At 39.0% G+C, this 20,011-nt stretch overlaps 8 protein-coding genes across 8 annotated transcripts; 4 read left to right on the forward strand and 4 right to left on the reverse strand. All coding sequences in view use genetic code 12, as the record gives it.

Moving 5' to 3' along the window:
* Window positions 1-456: 456 nt before the first annotated feature.
* RBF1 (Rbf1p) lies at window positions 457-2,271 on the reverse strand (the record flags this gene model as incomplete). Its single annotated transcript, XM_036810989.1, has 1 exon — window positions 457-2,271. One exon carries the CDS (start codon window positions 2,269-2,271, stop codon window positions 457-459), a length of 1,815 nt encoding a protein of 604 aa, XP_036662819.1.
* Window positions 2,272-2,896: 625 nt separating this feature from the next.
* SHM2 (glycine hydroxymethyltransferase) lies at window positions 2,897-4,309 on the reverse strand (the record flags this gene model as incomplete). Its single annotated transcript, XM_036811100.1, has 1 exon — window positions 2,897-4,309. The coding sequence occupies one exon, from the start codon at window positions 4,307-4,309 to the stop codon at window positions 2,897-2,899; it is 1,413 nt and encodes a 470-aa protein (XP_036662820.1).
* A 583-nt stretch (window positions 4,310-4,892) lies between these two features.
* On the reverse strand, window positions 4,893-5,915 carry ORM1 (sphingolipid homeostasis protein; the record flags this gene model as incomplete). The annotated part of the gene is made up of 1 exon (XM_036811211.1): window positions 4,893-5,915. One exon carries the CDS (start codon window positions 5,913-5,915, stop codon window positions 4,893-4,895), a length of 1,023 nt encoding a protein of 340 aa, XP_036662821.1.
* A 623-nt stretch (window positions 5,916-6,538) lies between these two features.
* On the reverse strand, window positions 6,539-9,547 carry CPAR2_600500 (phosphatidylinositol-3,5-bisphosphate 5-phosphatase; the record flags this gene model as incomplete). Its single annotated transcript, XM_036811323.1, has 1 exon — window positions 6,539-9,547. One exon carries the CDS (start codon window positions 9,545-9,547, stop codon window positions 6,539-6,541), a length of 3,009 nt encoding a protein of 1,002 aa, XP_036662822.1.
* Window positions 9,548-9,726: 179 nt separating this feature from the next.
* Window positions 9,727-11,625, forward strand: CPAR2_600510 (SCF ubiquitin ligase complex subunit; the record flags this gene model as incomplete). Its single annotated transcript, XM_036811434.1, has 1 exon — window positions 9,727-11,625. One exon carries the CDS (start codon window positions 9,727-9,729, stop codon window positions 11,623-11,625), a length of 1,899 nt encoding a protein of 632 aa, XP_036662823.1.
* Window positions 11,626-11,865: 240 nt separating this feature from the next.
* Window positions 11,866-13,272, forward strand: ARP4 (Arp4p; the record flags this gene model as incomplete). The annotated part of the gene is made up of 1 exon (XM_036811545.1): window positions 11,866-13,272. One exon carries the CDS (start codon window positions 11,866-11,868, stop codon window positions 13,270-13,272), a length of 1,407 nt encoding a protein of 468 aa, XP_036662824.1.
* A 490-nt stretch (window positions 13,273-13,762) lies between these two features.
* On the forward strand, window positions 13,763-15,811 carry GLC3 (1,4-alpha-glucan branching enzyme; the record flags this gene model as incomplete). The annotated part of the gene is made up of 1 exon (XM_036811656.1): window positions 13,763-15,811. The coding sequence occupies one exon, from the start codon at window positions 13,763-13,765 to the stop codon at window positions 15,809-15,811; it is 2,049 nt and encodes a 682-aa protein (XP_036662825.1).
* A 390-nt stretch (window positions 15,812-16,201) lies between these two features.
* On the forward strand, window positions 16,202-18,079 carry MIF2 (Mif2p; the record flags this gene model as incomplete). Its single annotated transcript, XM_036811767.1, has 1 exon — window positions 16,202-18,079. One exon carries the CDS (start codon window positions 16,202-16,204, stop codon window positions 18,077-18,079), a length of 1,878 nt encoding a protein of 625 aa, XP_036662826.1.
* Between the last annotated feature and the right edge of the window lie 1,932 nt (window positions 18,080-20,011).

Consider the following 20,011-nt stretch of genomic DNA (forward strand, 5'->3'; position numbering starts at 1 on the left):
TTTCTGTTTTGACATTTTGTCTTGTATGTTTGTTCTTCGGTCGACACTAGGACCAAGAAAAACAAAAAGGGGATGAAAGAGTTTTATTTTTGGGTCAATGGCTAGTGCGACATACACGTTCAATTGTTCGCCCTGAATATTTTCATTTTTTGTTGTTATTCGCACCAAATATATTTAGTGCGCGGATTCGATTATATTTTTTCGACTCAAGTTCATACGAGTGCTGGTGCGAGGGTTAAACTAGAAAATTGATGTGACCGTACTAAGCTGGTACGGTGTTGTACGACAGTTCACACTGGAGTGGAAAAATGTTCGTGTTGAATAACTCAATTACATATCTCTATTTATATAATAAAAAGTACTAATACATACTACAAGCTCCACCACCATTACTCTCCAAAACATATTCTCAAAGCTTCGCTTAGTCTCCCCAGCAGACACCAGTTCCCCCCCCTCTCACAAGAACCCACCTCTTCTCAAATGTTGATGCTGATGCGATTGATCATGTGCCTGCACACTAGGATCAACATTGGGATCAATTTGGCTCAGATCTAAATCAACTTGCGATGATGCTTGGTTTGCATTACCACCAGCTACACCATTAACGCCATTAACACCATTGATTCCATGAACGTTGCCGCCTCCACTGCCTTGTTGGGCGCTCAAGGCGACCGCAGCTGCTGCGGCGGCAGCTATACTAGTAGCATCTGAACTACCTGCTCCTGAACCACTATTGGCTGCTTCAAGCGCGGCATAAACTGATGCATCAGGATGCGGGTGCTGCTGTATTTGCTGTTGGTCTGATCGCCTCAGTCTGCCTTGTTGTTGTTGCTGTGGAGGAAGACTTTGACTCAAATGGCCAATCAAATCATTGTAATTTGCCGCACCAGCTAAATTCGATAATGCATGATCAAGTTGTTGTTGATTATGTGGCGGCTGTTGTGGTTGTTGTTGGAATTGTGGTGGTAGATGATTTTGTTGGAAGTTTTGTCCTCCTTGGTTGGATTTAGCAAACCCCAAAGCCGCCGCAGCGGGATCTACACCACCACCAGACGACTTGGACCCTGATAATGATGGGTTATTGCCACCCGGTTGTCTTTTCAGTTGTGAATGTTTATGCACAGGCTTTTCAACTAGTGTTCTTGAATCCTTTTGTTTCTTCTTTTTATCAGGTGGATCAGGTGGATGATTATGTTGAGGATTAATCATTCTCAAAATCCATAAATCTTCAGTATCGCTAGTATCTGCTCCACCATCGTTGCCTTCTTGTTTCATTGAAATTATATTCCCATTCGCATCGATTGAATCTTCACTCTTGACTTTTTTACCAGCACCACTGCCATTGCCACTGCCACCAACACCACCTTTGTCATTGGCATACACGTTAGCCACTAATCGATAAGTACATTTGTTTCTCTTTGTGTATGCAATACGTTGTCTCTTTTGTGGGTTCTTGACTGTGGTTCTAAACGAACCTGATCGTTCACATTGAAAGTAAATGGCTTTAGGTTTGGATGAGTTAATGACAATACGACAATGGTCCTCCGGACCAAGCACTAGTTTGACATACTTGACAAGATCAGCTTTACTGGTGAATGTCTTGATGATTTCGTTTTCAATATATTTGGATCGAAGATCTTCATCCATGTTGAGTTCATCTGAGAGTGTTGAGTTGACTGGCGATACTTGTGAAGGGGCAGATACACCTTGATTGGTGGGCAAACGTATCCCGTGGTTGTGTTGCTGTTGTTGTTGTTGATGCTGTTGCTGGCGCTGTTGGTGTTGTTGAAATTGTTGAGCCTGAGCTTGAGCCTGAGCTTGTGCTTGTGCTCTCGCTTGAGCCTGAGCCTGTGCCTGAGCTTGAGCCTGCGCTCTAGCATGAGCTTGAACTTGGGCTTGAGCCTGTGCCAATTCTCTCTGTTGCTGTTGAAACTGCTGTAATTGTTGTTGTTGTTGTTGCAATTGCTGTTGTCTTCTTTGTAACTCGGCGCGCTGTTGCAACTCAGTTGAATAGAATGGATGTTGTTGTTGTTGTTGTTGTTGTTGTTGCTGCGTTTGTTGCTGTTGGTGCTGTTGTTGTTGTCGACTCAGATGATGCGTACCAAAAGAAAGACCAGTTGCATCGTCTGTACCAGTACCATTGATGATAGCGCTTCCACCACCTGGGTTACTCAAGTAATTGGCAGGTGATACTTGTGGATCATAAACGTCCTTCAAATCAGGGGTATCACTAGCATTAGCTGAGTTAGCTGACCGTCTGGAAGAACTCATGAGGTTGATACTTTAGTTCAATTGCTAAGACGGGTAATTATCAAAAACTTGAAAAGGGAGAAAGATGCAGCTAGTGTATAATAAAAAGTCAAACTATATGTATATACTTGTATTTTAAGCTCTAGTTTTTTGGTTGTGAAATATATCTTTGATCGAGTTTGGGGTATATTGATGGCTAGTCTGCAGGATGGAGAAATGGAAGACCTGTATACTATAATAGGCGTTTGATCAAAATTGTTGATAGTTTGAGACTGCACTCAAAATTTTCATTAGCGAAAGGGAAAAGTAGTGTACTCGAGTACACTTTTGTACTCAAGTACACTACTTTGTTTAGTATCTATACCAACAGAATCCAGTTGTAATCACAATGTGAATAGCACAACTACGCTTCTTGAACTCTTAATCCAGTTGAATAGTAAAGCAAACTATACATTAACAGCATATACAAAAAATAAAGCGATAATCACGGAGAAATAAACTACAAGCAAATACAAAGTCCTCCAAATTGCAATCAAATTGGTTTTACTGTTGAAATAAAACAATGATGCAACAGACAACTTAAAAAAAAACACCCTGTCTCAAAAGAAAGTTGTTGTGTCCCTTCCCAAGGTGGTCGCATCCTCCTTTAAACAGCCAATGGGAATGAACCGGCCCATTCGGAAATTTCAGCCTTGACCGCATCCAATTTCTCATCTTGCCCATGCAACACTTTATTCTTGAAATCCTTCAACTTGTTGGCATCTTTAGGTAAACTAGCTTGAACTTCTTTAGCATAGTTGACAGCAAAATCAATATAATCGACAATTCTCTTGAAATCCTCTTCTCCAAGACCTCTAGTTGTCATTGCTGGTGCACCAATTCTTACTCCACCAGGAACCAAGGCTGATTTATCCCCTGGGATGGAGTTTTTGTTCAAAGCAATATTGATACGTTCACAAACAGTTTCAATTCTAGCACCATCGATTTGCTTATCTTTTAATGAAACAAGCACCATGTGAGAATCAGTTCCATCAGAAACTAATTTATAGCCCTTGGCTTTGAATTGTTCTTCCAATGCCTTAGCATTTTTAACAACTTGTTGTTGATAATCTTTAAACTCTTGAGTATCAGCTTGTTTCAAAGCAGTGGCCAAAGCAGCAATGGTATGATTGTGTGGACCACCTTGATGTCCAGGAAACACCGAAAAATTGATTGGGTTTTCCAAATCATACATAATTTCTTGTCCAGTTTTAGGGTTAACTGATCTAACTCCTTTTCTGAAGAAAATCATAGCACCTCTTGGACCTCTTAAAGATTTGTGAGTAGTGGTGGTAACAATATCAGCATATTCAAATGGAGATGGGATAACACCAGCAGCAATTAAACCTGAAATATGAGCCATATCAACCACAAGGTAGGCACCAACTTTATCAGCAATTTCCCTCATCTTCTTGTAATCAATCAATCTACAATATGCACTAGTACCAGCAACAAGCACTTTAGGTCTGTACAAGACAGCAGTCTTTTCCAACATATCATAATCAATCAATCCAGTTTCCAAATCAACTCTATATGGCATAGTTTCAAAATAAGTGGAAACAGCACTAATCTTTCTGGTGTCGGTTTGATATCCATGTGATAAATGACCACCATGAGGTAAATCCAATCCCATTAAACGATCATGAGGTTTCATAATAGCTTGATACACTTGTAAATTAGCTGGTGATCCACTTAAAGTTTGCACATTGACCCCCCACTTATCAGGAGATAAATGAAATGCTTTCAATGCTCTTTGTTGACATAAAGTCTCCATTCTGTCAATATGTTCATTACCACCATAGTATCTAGCACCTGGATAACCTTCAGAGTACTTATTACTCATTGGAGTTCCCAAAGCATCGAAAACAGAAGTAGTGGTGAAGTTTTCACTAGCAATCAACACAATTGAATGCTTTTGTCTATCAACTTCATCTTTGATAATTTGATCAACTTCTGGGTCGGTGTCTCTTAAGTGACCTTCAGTCAATTGTCTATGAGCTTCAGATAAGGCGTATGGCATTGCTAAGGGGTTGATAAGATACAGTTGTATGTGTAGAAGAAGAAGAAGAAGGAAAAGGGGATGGGATGGAACACGTTTTCATGACATTTTCAAATTTTTCAAGAGTGACTAACAAAGTAAAGCACGTGATCAATTTTGTTGAGCCCGCAACGGAGTCAAAAAATAATCATCCATCAAATTACACTGCATAAAGGCCATTAGTCCCATTCAGTCACAGCCATCGATTATATGTATCGCAAAAAGAGCATCAGGTGGTGAGGAGTCAACACTAAACTTTATATAGATGGAGTTGTTTTGATGTGCAACCACTTTTTAGGGATGAATAATCTATCAATGAGGTATGAGCTAATTTGCGCTATCTTTTTTTTTTTGCACCTAGATTAATACTAAATGTAATCGGTAATCCCTACAAGTCAATACCTGTTTACGCTTCAACTAGGCTTAAGGCCGTCGAGCAAAACATTTATCCATATTCTCCAGAGATTCATATTTCTTCTCATGTTTACTCTGCACACTTATATATATATAAATCAGCAAAACCCCCAGTCCAAAACACAACTCCACAGAGAATAGCCCTTTCTTCTCAATACAACGTAACTCTCAACCTATGAGCAAATGCCAATTTAGGTACAACCACACAAAGACAACTAACACCATTCAAAATAAACAAGTTCAAGTTATAATGAGAATAATGAGTACTAATCAAAAACAAACATATGGGAACCAACATTAAAAACTTCTTTGTTGGGGTGTATTGATCACCATTATCAATTTGTTCCCACATGGTTAAATTATCATAAGCACCAGAGTTAAACTCAAATGGTGTTCCTTTAACTTGATGAAACATGATATAGGAGCCAATGGTGTAAGTTAAATTCGTCATTGTCCATTTCCAATCGTTATCCAAAACACTAATAAAATTGTAGAAAATCTTGAGCAAGACAATAATCACAATGTGGATTATCCATGCACCCTTTTGATGAACCCAGTTGGCATTGACATTGGGGTTTAAGGTTTGATCAATCTTGGTGTCTAATGTATCTGGTTCCAAATGTTGAATCAATGACGATGATCTGCGTTGTCTAGTCACAGTTTGTGCTGGTTGATGATGCGAGGGAGTTGGAGTTAAATCGGGATTATTGTAACTGTTGCTTCTGAGACGAGATGGCGATGTACTGGCGGTATGTGCGACTCCTGTTGCTGTGGATGCTGCTGTTGTTGCAGAAGACCCATTGGGTGGTATAGCGCTTCCCCTTCTTGAAGTACTTGGTCTCCCCCTCGACACGTGTCCTGATGAAGAAGAAGTACCCGCTGCTGATGTGGACGACCCTTTAGGAGATGTATTAAGATAGTTGTTGTTATTTTGAGCTATAGTTGATGAAATTGACGATGTGGTATTGGCAAGTGATCCATTTACAGCGGTGCTCGTGTTTGTGTTTGCCGTTGACGATGATGGCGCATTTTCTTCCAACTGTTGTTGCTGTTGTTGCTGTTGAGTTGGAGGGGTGACTGTTATTTCAGCCGGTGATAGTAACGACGATGGTGCAGTGGCAGTTGCAGCTGTAGAAGAAGTTGATTGTTTGGTATTTGATGATACTTCAGTCATTGTGCCTTATGGTCAAACACTGAATATTCCTCTTTCTTAATGAAGCAACTAAGTTGGTAATAAAAATTGTAAACTTTACTGATCTGTCAATTGTATAAAGAGATATAAAATCAGTTTAGTATATAGCTCTAGTAGTAGAAATGACGTGGTAATGGAATGTATATGTTATCTCTCCAATAAAAGGTGTGTGATCAAAAAAAAAATTTAGTTTTGTTAATTTAAAAGGGATAGAAATTTGGTATTCATGGCACAAAATTTCTTTTTCGGGCTGTTCTTAGCTGTTCCTGTTTCAAGTTGTACCGGCGGCTAATTGAATCAACGCCAACAAGATTATACATACATACAGTAAAAGAGTATACGACTACGTAGGTACTAAAGTTTACAAGATGTTACTCAAAACAAGAGTATTATTGTTTTTGCAATCTGTGAATTTGGTTCGTCGTATACATCTCGTTTAAGAATTTGATAATCTCGTCCAAAGGACGCTTGACAAAGGCAACCTGAAATGAACTCAAATCTTGCTATAACTGACAGCTCCTATAACCAGTAACAAAGTCCATGTGTGAAAACATCATTCTTCGTTGCGTAATTTTACTAACTGTAAAACCACTTTACTTTCCCCATCATATATAATTATGATCTGTACCCAACTCTAACAACTTTTCTTCATCATTGATATACTGTAAATAAATTTTTAAATCTTGCGTATTGACCATATCAACAAACGGGCTTCGCGATGCTTCACTGGCCAGACAGTGCAATTCACGATCAAGGCATGATGCTTTATAAATCTCTTGATCTTGAAACAGTGGTTTCAATCGAGTCGATTTATACGAACAATAACTGGCATAATTGTAGTTTGATTTCATCAAGTGGGATAGATCAAATTGTGACTGGTACAATTTAGCATCTGCTTTGTCAATAATTGGCTGATTCACAGAATATAGGGTCTTTTCATCGTCTCCTTCATTGTCTTCAGAATCTCGACCGCCATCAGTAGACACATTCACCCTGTGCATATCGGCACTGCTACTCTGTTTCTCATTCCTCTTTTTAGCATTATGCCTGGCTGTAATTTTTGAAGCTAGAAACGTCTTGATGTTTTTCGGATTGTATCTCCCACTCGAACTTCGAGTCACTCTTTTACCATCACTTTCTGAAGCACCACAATCTGTTGCATCATTTTCACATTTATTCAATTGATGTTCCAAGTATGAAATTTCTTCCCCACCAACAGCTTTATCTGAATGCTTGAATTTACGACTTTCAAACGGACTATAATCGAACCGAATCAATGGGTCTTCAGTAGCCACCACCGCCACCAGCAGCATCAAATGCAGTTGAAATTGCAGTTGCAGTTGCAGCTTCAGGTGCTGCCTCAGACGCGCGCCATTCTTCAGTTGCTTTTGTGTATTCTGTGGCTGTACTTGTTGCAACAGCAGCAACAGCGGGAAATATCGAGAATTAGAATTCATGTTAAACTGAAATAATTCTGTGAATGATTGATACTTTCTTGGCACATAGCATTCATTATACCATTTATCATTTGACACCAATGGGTGATGGCCGTTCATCTTGTTCAAGTCATCGCCCGTTTCACCCTTATTCTTAATCATAAATCGATCATCTTTCAAGTTAGCATCATTGAACCAATGGGTATAGCTCCTTTTCGGTTTCATCTCCAAATCAAAATCAAAATGTAACACAAAATCATTACTCAATTCCCACAATTTCGGTCTATCAGGTGAGTACTCATAATTTCCCAAAAACAAGTTGATTGCTTCTTGACGAATTGAATCCATAAATGAGTTTGAGTACATTCGTTTAATACTGTTTAGCATATCTCTTGTATGAGACGACCATTGATTGATTCGTCGATATGAATCCATTGTATTGACCAAATTTGACCCACCGTATTGTATGGCGATTGTATCTCCATGGTCATGGAAAATTTCAGTCAAGATGTTAATCAAATCCGATTCATAATCCAAAGTCTTGCCCTCTGAAATCAACTCCAAACTCCTCAATTGCTTGGTTAGAGCTTCCTTACATATAATAAATTGTGCCGCATTTGTTCGATCTAAACAATCGATACAATTCGTTCGAATGATACCCTTTTGTAATTGGGTATTGTTGATTGTGGTGCCATTGTGGAAAATTCCAATTTGATTAATCGCTTCATGTGCGATATTTTGCAAGGGGGTAATCACATCCATATTCTTTTTGGAGTTTTTTGACATATCAAATGATCGGTAATGAAGCTTGTTTGCCTCTGGGAGAAACTGATTAAGGTAATTGATACAATTGATATACTGAATGTTCAATCTCAGTTCTCGCGGTTGTTTTTCCTTTTGCTTAATCAAGTTTAATATGATTATGGGTGATCCGTATCGATAAAACAAATTATCAAAATGAAGTGCGGCACTTTGATAAAATGGATCAGATAAATTTATTTGTATTGGTGGCTTTGGCAACTTGTTCATGTCTTGAGTCCAATACAATGGGATCGATCCTCGATGTTGAACAAAGCTGGTGTACCGCGGATTACTATACATTCCAAATTTAGGATCATGGAAACTTGAAGTCAACATATCACTAACAATTTGCTCCGTTTCGATTTCATTAGCAACATTGCCCTTATCATTGATGCCTCGTTTTAAAAACCGAGCACCAGCAAAATGATGTGATCGGCGTGCTATAATGGTGATGTAAAATTTTCTGCCATAAATAGAGATATTTGCTTGATCGATGAATCCATGGACTATAGGTTGAAACCATTCAAATGTAGCAACATCTTCACTTTCCAAAATTGGCTTTAACAACAAACTATTCCATACAAAGCGTTCATTGTAGTCAAAATTCGCATACAATCTGTTCTGTAGCTTGGCTCTTTCATCACGACAATTAAACAACTTGTGACGCATAAAATTGGTTTGCATTGAATTGGTTATATCATAATTGTAACTGAAATAAAAAGTCTTGCTTAGATCCATATATCGAAATAGTGAAAGCAATTTTTCCTCATCGCTATACTTTTCCGGTCGTTTATAGTTAGTCCCCAATGGAATCAATTTGGTTTCATCAATATGGTAGATGAAATGACCACCAAGGATCGCAACTTGTGAGCACTTGGTAATCAAGTTCAAGTAATAACCCCTGGTAAACCTAACTAGCCCAAGCAACCCATACCCATGAGCTAGTTTGTGTAGTCCACCTTCTACTGAATCATTCAATCCATTGAGTAGCTCAATCATATCTTTGCGTGTGTAAAAATAGCTCTTGTCTTCGATAATGGATAGCAGTTGTTCATCTTCTACATCTTTTGCTATTTCCAAGATTCGATATAGTGATTCTTTAGCATTGGAACCAACAATGTACATTGTGGAAGCTGAATTGTACACGGTGAATCGTTGTAGAAGAATTCGCTTGTATGTTTTAGCAGGTTCACTGCCGCCTTCTTCTTGCTCTATCTCTCCATCGTTGTCAACATCGCTCTCTTCATCCTCATTTTCCTGACAGCTCCCCCCCTCAAAATCATTTCCTTCGTTGCTGATTGTATCTACAACACTGGTAGTAATGAGATCATCCTTGATAACATGATCTCTTGTATCAATGGAGCTCTGGTCATTCATTTATGGTTAAGTGGGTAAAAGCAGATACAAGCTAACTCCTTCCTATCTAGCCCTTTGTGATTTGTGTAGAAGACAAGGCGTTCGGTTAACCGCAAGTGATCTTGAAAATGTCCGCGGCAAGATCAATTAGATTTCCCCTCGATATCTTTCCACTCTTTTCCACTAAGCTCACCTTAAAAATGACATTGACTATACTTGACTTGGGCGAAGACATCCTCACTTATGCCATCTCACGCTACTTGTCACCGGATGACATATTCAAACTTTTCACTTTAAATTCGACCTTGTACAAGTTGTTTGAATCTTCACCCACAATCTTTCAATTGCTATATAACAAAAAGTTTACCAATAATGAAAACAACTACACATTGAACTTGCAGCAACATCTCAATTGGAAACAGCTTTGGCAACTAAGGTGCAACACCAATCAGCAGCTTTTCACGTGGGGTGAAAGTAATGGTGGTAGATTGGGGTATTTGTCGACTCGAATTGATCAATCGCATGTGCTGAGAAAATTGGGCGGGTGGTCTGTACATACACCAACAAACATACCCGAGTTCAACCAACATCTTATTGTTGATCTTAAGGCAAATGGGTACAGCTTTATCATATTGTTGAATAATGGTGAGTTGTGGTTCACTGGAATGGATTGGAAACGACCCTCACAAGGGTTATCTACACCGGGACCAGTTAAAAGTAAAGATTACAAGCCCAATCCTGGAACAATGGCATTAAGCAGTATGAACAATAATACAGATGAAAATGTGGGAGGAAGAAGAGGAATTATTCCAGGTACGTTTTCAAGAGGCGGTGGCAGGTTTGGTGTTTTACCGATGCCAATGAGTGGGAGATTTACCGATGATGATGATGACGATGATGATGATGATGATGATGATAAGAACAGTGAAAGTGATAGCAATGGTACTCCTCGGGAAGGGTCTAGTACCGGAACTCGCGTCTCTCCGCCAGTGTCAACACCAGGGCAAGAATCGTCGTCACGTTTGCCCCAATCACGAAGGAGACTTCAACCAAATGACTCCAAAACCACGTTGAGACATAAGCCTTCCAAGATTCAAGAAACCAACTTTTTATCACGGTTATTCCTCCCACCGATGAATGAATTCGACAACAGAAGGATTATTTCTATCAGTACCGGGAGAGAACATATCATTGCTCTTGACGATCACAATAACGTGTACACATGGGACTCCGGATGTAATTCAAATATAGGTATACATATTCAGTTCCCGGGTATACCAGAAACGGCCAACGTAGTCAAGGTTTCAGCAGGCTGGAATCTTTCGGCTTGCCAAATTGATGATGTTGGGTTAGTTGTATGGTACTCAAGGGAACCATTAACCAAGGAGCAATTTGATCAACAAAATTACCAAGCTCGTGCAAAATATTTGATCATTCCGGGGACAGATAACAATGTGGCTGATTTCACTGTAGGTGCAGATTACGTCCTATTCATTAAGATATCTGACACAAAATTATACCAGTTTAGATTGAATGCACTCGATTTGCTACATAGGGATGATGATAGGTTAGATGTCAATGACTTGAAACGAATGATCACGCCTATGAATAATTTCAACGACTGGATGTCTCAACGAGAAGCAAGTATTGAATTTACTCGATTGAATAGTTGCTTTACAAACTTTGTTGTGTTTACCAACCACGATCAAATATTAATCGGAAACAATGCTCATTTGCTATATAATGTCAACGACGAGCCACAAGAGCAAGGTAAAACCCCAATAGTGGTTCCAGACCTACAAGGACAAAATATCAAATCAGTTGAAATTGGCGACTACCACTACTTGGCGTTGACAAATGACGGGTCATTGTTGAGTTGGGGTACTGAATCTAGGTCGTGTGGATGCTTGGGAATAGGTCCAAGGGAGTTGGCAGTAGCAGAACACCCTGAAACTGTAGTTGAGCATGGTACAAATTTGGAGGTTAAACAGCCTATGCACGTAAAGAATCCAATGGGGAATAGAATCAAAGGTAAATGGGTTGCTGTTGCTGCTAGTGGATGGCAATCTGGTGGTATATATGTTCCACTAGAGGAATAAAGGGTACGTTTGGAAAATCAAAACGTTCTTTTCCAAAGCCATGTGTCGGGAAGGTCAATGAAAGTGTATAGCATGACTAAGTATGGACACAACTATGACAGTAACTTTGTTGTAGAGCTGTAGTAGATCCACAACCAAGTGCGGCTCTTTCCTAGTTAGGATTCGTAAACAATTTTTTTTTTTCAACTTTTCGAAGCCGATTCTGTTGATCACAAGCTTCACGATCGAACTAGGCAAGATATGTCATCTACAGCTAACACGGTATATGGGGGAGATGAAATAAATGCCATTGTATTAGACATTGGATCTTTTGATATACGTATAGGCTATGCTGGTGATGATTTCCCCAAAATCATAACACCGTCCTATTATGGCCAATTGGCTAATGGCACCAAGGTGTTTGGAGAAGGTATCAATGTCATACGCAAGGATCCATTCGAAGTTAAACCTATAGTTGAAGACTCGTTAATTGTTGATTGGGATGCTGCGTACGAACTATTTTCTCATTATTTTAAACAATTAAAAATCGTCGACAAGGAACAACCTATTTTAATCACTGAGCCTATATGGAGTACTAATGAGTATAGGACTAAATTGATTGAGTTAATTTATGAAAAATTTGAGTTCCCGGGGTTGTATTTGGCAAAAGTACCGAGCTGTGTAAGTTTCCAACAGGGTAGAGCTAATTGTTTGGTGGTTGATCTAGGTCATGAAAGTATTAGTGTTACTCCAGTTGTTGATGGAATATGTTTGATCAAGAGCTCCTTGAAGGTTCCATATGCTGGTAAATTCCTCAATCTGATAGTTGAAGATTATATCGCCAAGGAAGGAATTGCTGTTGAGCCTAGTTTGTTTATAAAGAACAAAACGGCAACTACATTCCCAGAGGAAAAAGAGGCAAAATATGAGTTAAAAGATAATGCATCGAACGTTAGTGACCTGTTCAAACAGTATCAAGTTGCGAGAATATGGCACGAGTTTAAGGAGTCAATGTTGGAAGTGCCATCACAAGAGGCCAAGAAACTACTTGCCACGGCAAATTCCACCTCTTCTGATTCTACATCGACCATTTCTGAGTTTGCGAAAAGATCATTTGAATTACCAACAGGACAATCAATTGCTCTTGGACAAGAGCGTTATGAAATCGCTGAGACACTTTTTGAACCCAATTTCTACAAATTCCACAATCCTGCTCTACAACCACCTCCATCTAATGGAGAAATACCAGGGATCGAATTCAATACCATCAATGAGTACCGACCAGTTAAACGTGCGCGCAAAAATGAAGACGATCTTGATGGCGAGGGCAAAAAGATTGAAGTGCGTGGTGTCGCTCAATTGGTTTCACAAGTCATATCCATAATAGATATAGATTTACGTGCTTCTTTGGCAAACAATATCATTATTACTGGTGGCACATCATTAATAACTTCACTCACAGAGAGATTGTATCATGAACTACTGAACAATAACCCGGGGTTAAAAATTAGATTACATGCAGTAGGAAACTCATTGGAGAGGATCAATCAATCTTGGATTGGCGGTAGTGTATTATCTAGTTTGGGTACCTTTCATCAAATGTGGGTTAGTGAAAAGGAATATAAAGAAGAAGGAGCTGAACGGATCTTGAATCAACGATTTAGATAGACACTATAGGAATACATGAAGCACTAAAAAGTATTTTAGATTTTGAGGCATCTAACAAATTTGTAGCGATTCGTCGGCTGAAGCTTACCTTTTTTGGATGCCGGTTCACGTGGTCCTTGTCTTTTGGCGTTATACATATTGTCTCAAGGTAAGTGGTGAGGTGGTTGAAGTGGTCGAGTGGAGTGGCGGGGGAGCCTTCGGGGTACATTTTGTTGATGTACAAATTCTTAAATTAAATTAGACGCCTGAATTGGTTTTTTGTAACCCCCTTTTTTTTTTAATCAAAATTGTTGTTGGGTTGTAACCGGGACTGACCAAACAAAAAGATCTGAATCAATTTCAATTGTTACATTTATCGGACCACTCCTCTTTCCTTTTGTGATTACATATATATATAAATTACAGTTGCAATATCCCACGAGATTGATTCACCTCCTTTTTTTGGTTTACACAAGCAACTACGCAACTACGCAATTACGCAAGGCATATCATGAGCAATAAAGAGTTAATCAAAGGGGTACTTGAATTGGACCCATGGTTAGAACCATTTTCTCAGGCATTGATTGACCGACAAATTACTTTCCGTGACTGGGTTTCCAAACTTGATTCAAGTGAAGGTTCATTGTTGAATTTTGCTGATTCTTATAAAACCTATGGATTACATGCTACAGCACAGGGTTACAAGATTGTTGAATATATCCCAGATGTCGAACAGGTTAGTTTGGTGGGAGATTTCAACAATTGGAATACTGAATCTCACCAATTGAAACAAGTGAATAATTTTGGAAGATGGGAATTGGAGATTCGAGGTCAAGGTGTAATCCCTCACGATTCAAGGTACAAGATTGCTATGAAGTTGCCTAGCGGCGAATGGATTTATCGATTAGACCCTTGGTGTCAAAGAGCCACTTTCAACAAGGATGACAACTTGTATGAAGGAAGGTTTTGGAATCCTCCAGCGTCAGAAGTGTATCATTTCAAAAACAAAAGACCGGTGTTGTCACAGGGAATCAAAGTTTATGAAGCCCACGTTGGTATTTCGACACCAGAGCCCAAGATTGGTACTTACAAGAACTTTACCAAGAATATCTTGCCCAAAATTCATGAATTGGGATACAATACAATTCAATTGATGGCCATTATGGAACACGCATATTATGCGTCTTTTGGTTACCAAATTACAAGTTTCTTTGCTGCTAGTTCAAGGTATGGAACTCCAGATGAGTTGAAAGAGTTGATTGATACTGCACATGGCTATGGAATTAGAGTATTGTTGGATGTTGTCCACTCGCATAGTTCAAAAAACGTTGCTGATGGGTTGAATATGTTTAATGGAACTGATCATTACTTGTTCCATGGCGGTGGTAGAGGAAATCATGATTTATGGGATTCGCGTTTATTCAATTACTCGAGCTATGAAACGTTGAGATTTTTGTTGTCCAATTTGAAGTTTTATCTTGATGTGTATCAATTTGATGGGTTCAGATTTGATGGGGTTACTAGTATGTTGTATAAACATCATGGATTAAGCTTTGGCTTTAGTGGAGACTACAATGAATACTTTAATGAAGAATGGGCTGATAATGAAGCTATTGCTTATTTGATGTTGGCTCATCAGTTGATGAAGGATATTAGCAAAGAGCAACATATTGAAATCACATCTATTGCTGAAGATGTTTCTGGTATGCCTACATTGTGTCGTCCCATTGCTGAAGGTGGAATTGGCTTTGATTATAGATTGTCAATGGCTATACCAGATATGTGGATCAAGATTTTGAAGCATCAAAAGGATGAAGATTGGGATCTTGGCAACATTGTTCATACGTTGACCAATCGTCGTCATGGTGAAAAATGCATCAGCTATTGCGAATCACATGATCAAGCATTGGTTGGTGACAAGACTTTGGCTTTTTGGTTAATGGATAAAGAGATGTACACCAATATGTCCAAACTTAGTGAATTGACACCAGTGATTGATCGTGGAATAGCGTTGCATAAGATGATCAGATTGGTAACTTTTGCACTTGGTGGTGAGGGGTACTTGACGTTTGAAGGTAACGAATTCGGCCATCCTGAATGGTTAGATTTTCCTCGTGCTGGGAATGGGGAATCATATCATTATGCCAGAAGACAATTCAATTTAATTGATGATGATTTGTTAAGATACAGATATCTTTTTGATTTCGATTCAGCTATGCAACATTTGGATGTATTGGATTCACCACAAGCTTATGTCTCTTTGAAACATGAGCAAGATAAAGTATTGGTGTTTGAAAGAAATGGATTGTTGTTTATATTCAATTTCAATCCAACACAGTCATTTACCGATTACAAAGTTGGAGTTGAAACACCTGGCAAGTATGAGATCATTTTGAATTCGGATGATGCCAAATTTGGTGGTCATGATAGAATCAAAGATCCAGTCCCTGGCAAGAAGCAAGAGTTTTTTACAAACAATGACCCCTGGAATAATCGATCTAACTCATTGATGGTTTACATTCCAAGCAGAACTGCTCTTGTTTTGAAGAAAGTGGACTAGCTGACGGTGTAACATGTGGGTTCGGACGAGGTTAGATGTCCTAAGCGTAGAGTAGAATAGGTATCATTCGTAACAATTTTGGTCATTAAAATGAAAAATATACATTCGTTTGGGTTAGCTGTAACTTGTAAATATCATTTAAGCTGATGTAACTACGACTAGCTGCCAAGCTCGTTCTAATACATTGATTGCAATCGTAAGATGATGATTGGTGATGAAAAAGAAGCGCAAATAAAAGAAAAAAACGCAAAAAGTCAAAGTGTAAACAAAACAAACTAAAGAAAATCAAAACATAAACATAAACATAAACAAAAACATAAACACACAGAGAGATATCTACCAACAGTCTTTAACCACATAACAGAGACCACAGCCTCTCACCTGATCAAAATGGAGTTGTTACAATTAGGTAGAAAGTCTAGGAAATTGGGACTAACTATAAAGAAGAATCTCCATCGCGATGAATATGGCATGGATGATATGGATGAGTTCTTTGCTGATGATACCCAATCGCAGATAATGCTTAGAGAGCAAGAGGATAGAGTACTACGACAAGGAGAGGTTTACAAGTCACCTACTTCGTACAATGTAACAACCAAGAGAAGCAGTGGTGTAATGGGAGGAGTTGGTGTTAACCGTGGAGGTAGTGATGGTGTACATTTACATAGTGATCTTCATCAGGAACTCGAAGCTGTACCAGCATATGATGCAGAATTTGAATTAGAAGATATTGGTAATGATTATGAACTGGATAAAGAAGATCAATCTCCCTTCAACTATGTGGCTAGAAAGATTGATTTTGACAATGGTGATGAAGTTAGAGATAAAAGTACATCTGGCCCGAATCAGGCAACTGGTGCAAACAAACAGTCTCCGTTGCGTTCACCGTTACCTGAGCAACGACAAGCTACCTCCATTGGGGGATCACGGGGCACCAGTATTATCGAAGAAGATGATGATTATGACTATGCGCAACAAGATAATAACGATTTTTATCAAGATGAGGGCGAGCTTTTTCAGGAGGAGAGTCAGGTCATTGATCCTATTTTGGGAAAGCAAAATCAGCGCAACTCGCGTCTGATTTCACCACCACTAACATTTGAATCTGATTCTTTGCATTCAATTCGAGATACACGGTCTTCAAGACGCACCCGGCAAAGGAATAAAAGGCGAAGTAGCTTTCTGGAACTGGAGGACAGCACACAACCATCTGTGTCTGAATTTCTAGCAGATACAAAGGACACAGATGAGGATGAAGAAGAAGAAGTTAGCGATGTTGCTGCTTCGACCACCACCGAGCTCTTTGTCCTGTCATCTTCTTCCTCAACTGAGCCGGGCCAAAGTCAAATCAAGAAGCGGACTACCAGATCACGTAAATCACGAAACACCAGAAACGTATCACCCACTTACATCACTGAAGTGCCAACTTTACCATCTCCGCCTCCTGAAGGTTTACGGAGATCAAAACGTATTAGAGTCAAACCATTGGCATTTTGGCGTAATGAAAGAATCATATTTACCAAACCACATCAGAAAAGACCCGATGAAGAGGATGATGAGGACGATGAGGACGACGAGCCTGATATGACTATTGTTAGAGATGTTCACAAGTTACCATTGAGATCGATTGCTGAAGTTGTTCATGTACCTGACACTATCCAAATATTGACAACACGCCAAAACCGAAGAAGCCGTAAACGAAAGCCAATGGATGCACCGATATCACCAATAAGCTCTGACGAACATGAACAGGAGGATCATAATAGGCTAAGTGCAGATATACCTGGAGCGTCATGGCTCAAGGATAAAGTTTTGAAAGTGGATGTACCAGAAAATGGACAATTTGTTGAACGATCGATTGCATTTAGCTCTCAATACGGCGATTTCCAAGCAAGAACCATTGTTAGTGACGATGGCACCACATCCGAAGATCCCAATTTGAGGATTGCAACCTTGTTCAATGATGCACTCGAAAATTGTGCTGTTGGCATGATTGAATTAAGTGGAGTCAAACCACCATTAAAGATTGCATTCAGTACTTATTACTTGCTCATAGTGAAGGGCATTGTTGAGATTACATTTAATGAAGAGACATTTGTCGCTAATAAAGGTTGCAATGTTTGTATACCCCTGGGGAACGAGTATGGATTAAAGAACTTGGGAAAAGAAGCTGCGCTTATACATTTCGTACAAGTTAGGAAATCGGAGGTGGAGCACGATTACGATTATGATGATGAAGAGGATGTTTCTGGGGTACTGGCAAGCTGAATAGTGATGATGAGGGCAATTAGTAATGACCATGGCGACGGGTCACTTTGTTGTTCACATTGGTAATTAAATTGAGCGATAGAGATCACTTGAAAAATGATGGTGAGACGAAAGTGGTGTTGGTGCTTCTAACACTGTCGTTTTGAGCAGGCCAAAAGCAATAAGCGGAATTGAATTCGAGTCGGCTTTTGCCTTGCCATCAATTACACTCCTTGGTCAATGTTATCACAAAATTTCATCATTACAACCAGCACTTGTCGAGGAACAAACTTACCTTGGCGTCCAAGGTCAATTTTTGTGAAAAGGAATATCAAACTTCGAACACAAGGCTTCAAATTGACAACAAATGTTAATACTTTACAGGTAGTCTAGAATAGACATTCACCAATTCAAAAAAAAACTAAAACATAATTATAAACCATTGTATCCAGCTCCAGCAACAAACTAGACGAGTATACAAAATCAATTGGCATATCAAGAGATCTTTCCTTTTTTTTCTTATTGGATTACTCATTTTTCTTTTTCTTCCCATTCTTCTTCTTCTTTAGCAATTAGCATATATAGACTTTTGTGTTTATACTTTTCGAGTTCTTGGATCTCGTCGCGTTGTCCACAACCGTACCCTTCTTGCCCTAGAGAGTTGATTGAGCTGAGGAAACTCAATGTACAATGGGTGATTGAAAAATACCTCTTCAAGAACTAAATTTTTCACAAGGGACAACTCCCGAAGCAAAGATGTCAAAAGCTTTGCTATTCTACATCTGATAGTTGACCCACACACATGGTGAACATGCAATTTAAGCAATTTAAGCAATTTAAGCAATTGAAGCAATTTATGTACTTTATGTAATTTATGCAATCCGGGATCTCCTGTGCGCCAATAACCGAAAGTTGAAAAGTCGAATAACGTCAAGCTTCTCAGAAATGAGAACTGATTAAGAAAGATTTGAAAATAAGCGAGCAGAATCGTATCTGAGACTAAGCGTTGTTTTAATGGCCTTTGATAGTTGAAAGGTGATGGAACAAACTCAGTATTGCAGGAAGGATTAATTATTTTCAATTCATCAAGCATAAACCCACGAATTCCTTCTTGATAGCTGTACTTTGACCTGTAAAACCTGATCAACAGAATTACTTCAAAAACCCGAATTGCTTTGAAATGATTTACAATGCGTTTCAGAAGACAAGCATTATATTGATATAGGATGATGTAAAAGATTTCTTTATCTTTACTCATCTGGTCTAGGCACCTGTCTAAAATGTTTCTCGAAACTATGATACAATTGGTTGTTTTTATGGTACTAAGATCTTTATGAAACTTGAAACGAATGAATTCCTCCTTTTCATCCTCCTCCACTTCTTCTTCGTCATCATCATCATCCTCATCGTCGTTGACTTCATCTTTATCCTCGTCCTCTTCTTTCTTCAGTGACCACTCTTCGTATGCATAGATGTTTTGATATAATTAGGGTTCCAAAACATAATAGATCTTGGAATGAAAAGAAGCTAGAGCCAATGTTTGATGTTGATTGATTTAGAGAACCACTTCCTGCAATGCTTCATGAGGTTTAGGCTAAGCAAACCATCAATTTTAAAGCAGGTCAATGAGAGGACAATGAATATAGAAAGACCTTACAAGTTGCATTAAATACAACGAAAGCTTCATTTCCTGTTTTCTTACAGTTGTGCATTTCCCTCGAGCCTCGCGTTGCATTTTGTTATAATTGTCTTCTGATGGGTCAAAGTGGTTCGGAGGGTGTCATGGGTGCTACCGCTCAAGATGCCAATTTGAGGTTGTGACCGCCAGTGCTGCAGAGAAAATAGGTAAGCACAGAAGTAGAAGACAGTAATTCTACATCAATTGGGTCGGTATAATCTTTTTGAATGTACACACCTTCCTGAAACCATCTATCATGAACTCGATACCCGGAC

Source organism: Candida parapsilosis, contig 005504 (genome assembly GCF_000182765.1).
Source record: "Candida parapsilosis strain CDC317 annotated contig 005504".
NCBI lineage: Eukaryota > Fungi > Ascomycota > Pichiomycetes > Serinales > Debaryomycetaceae > Lodderomyces > Lodderomyces parapsilosis.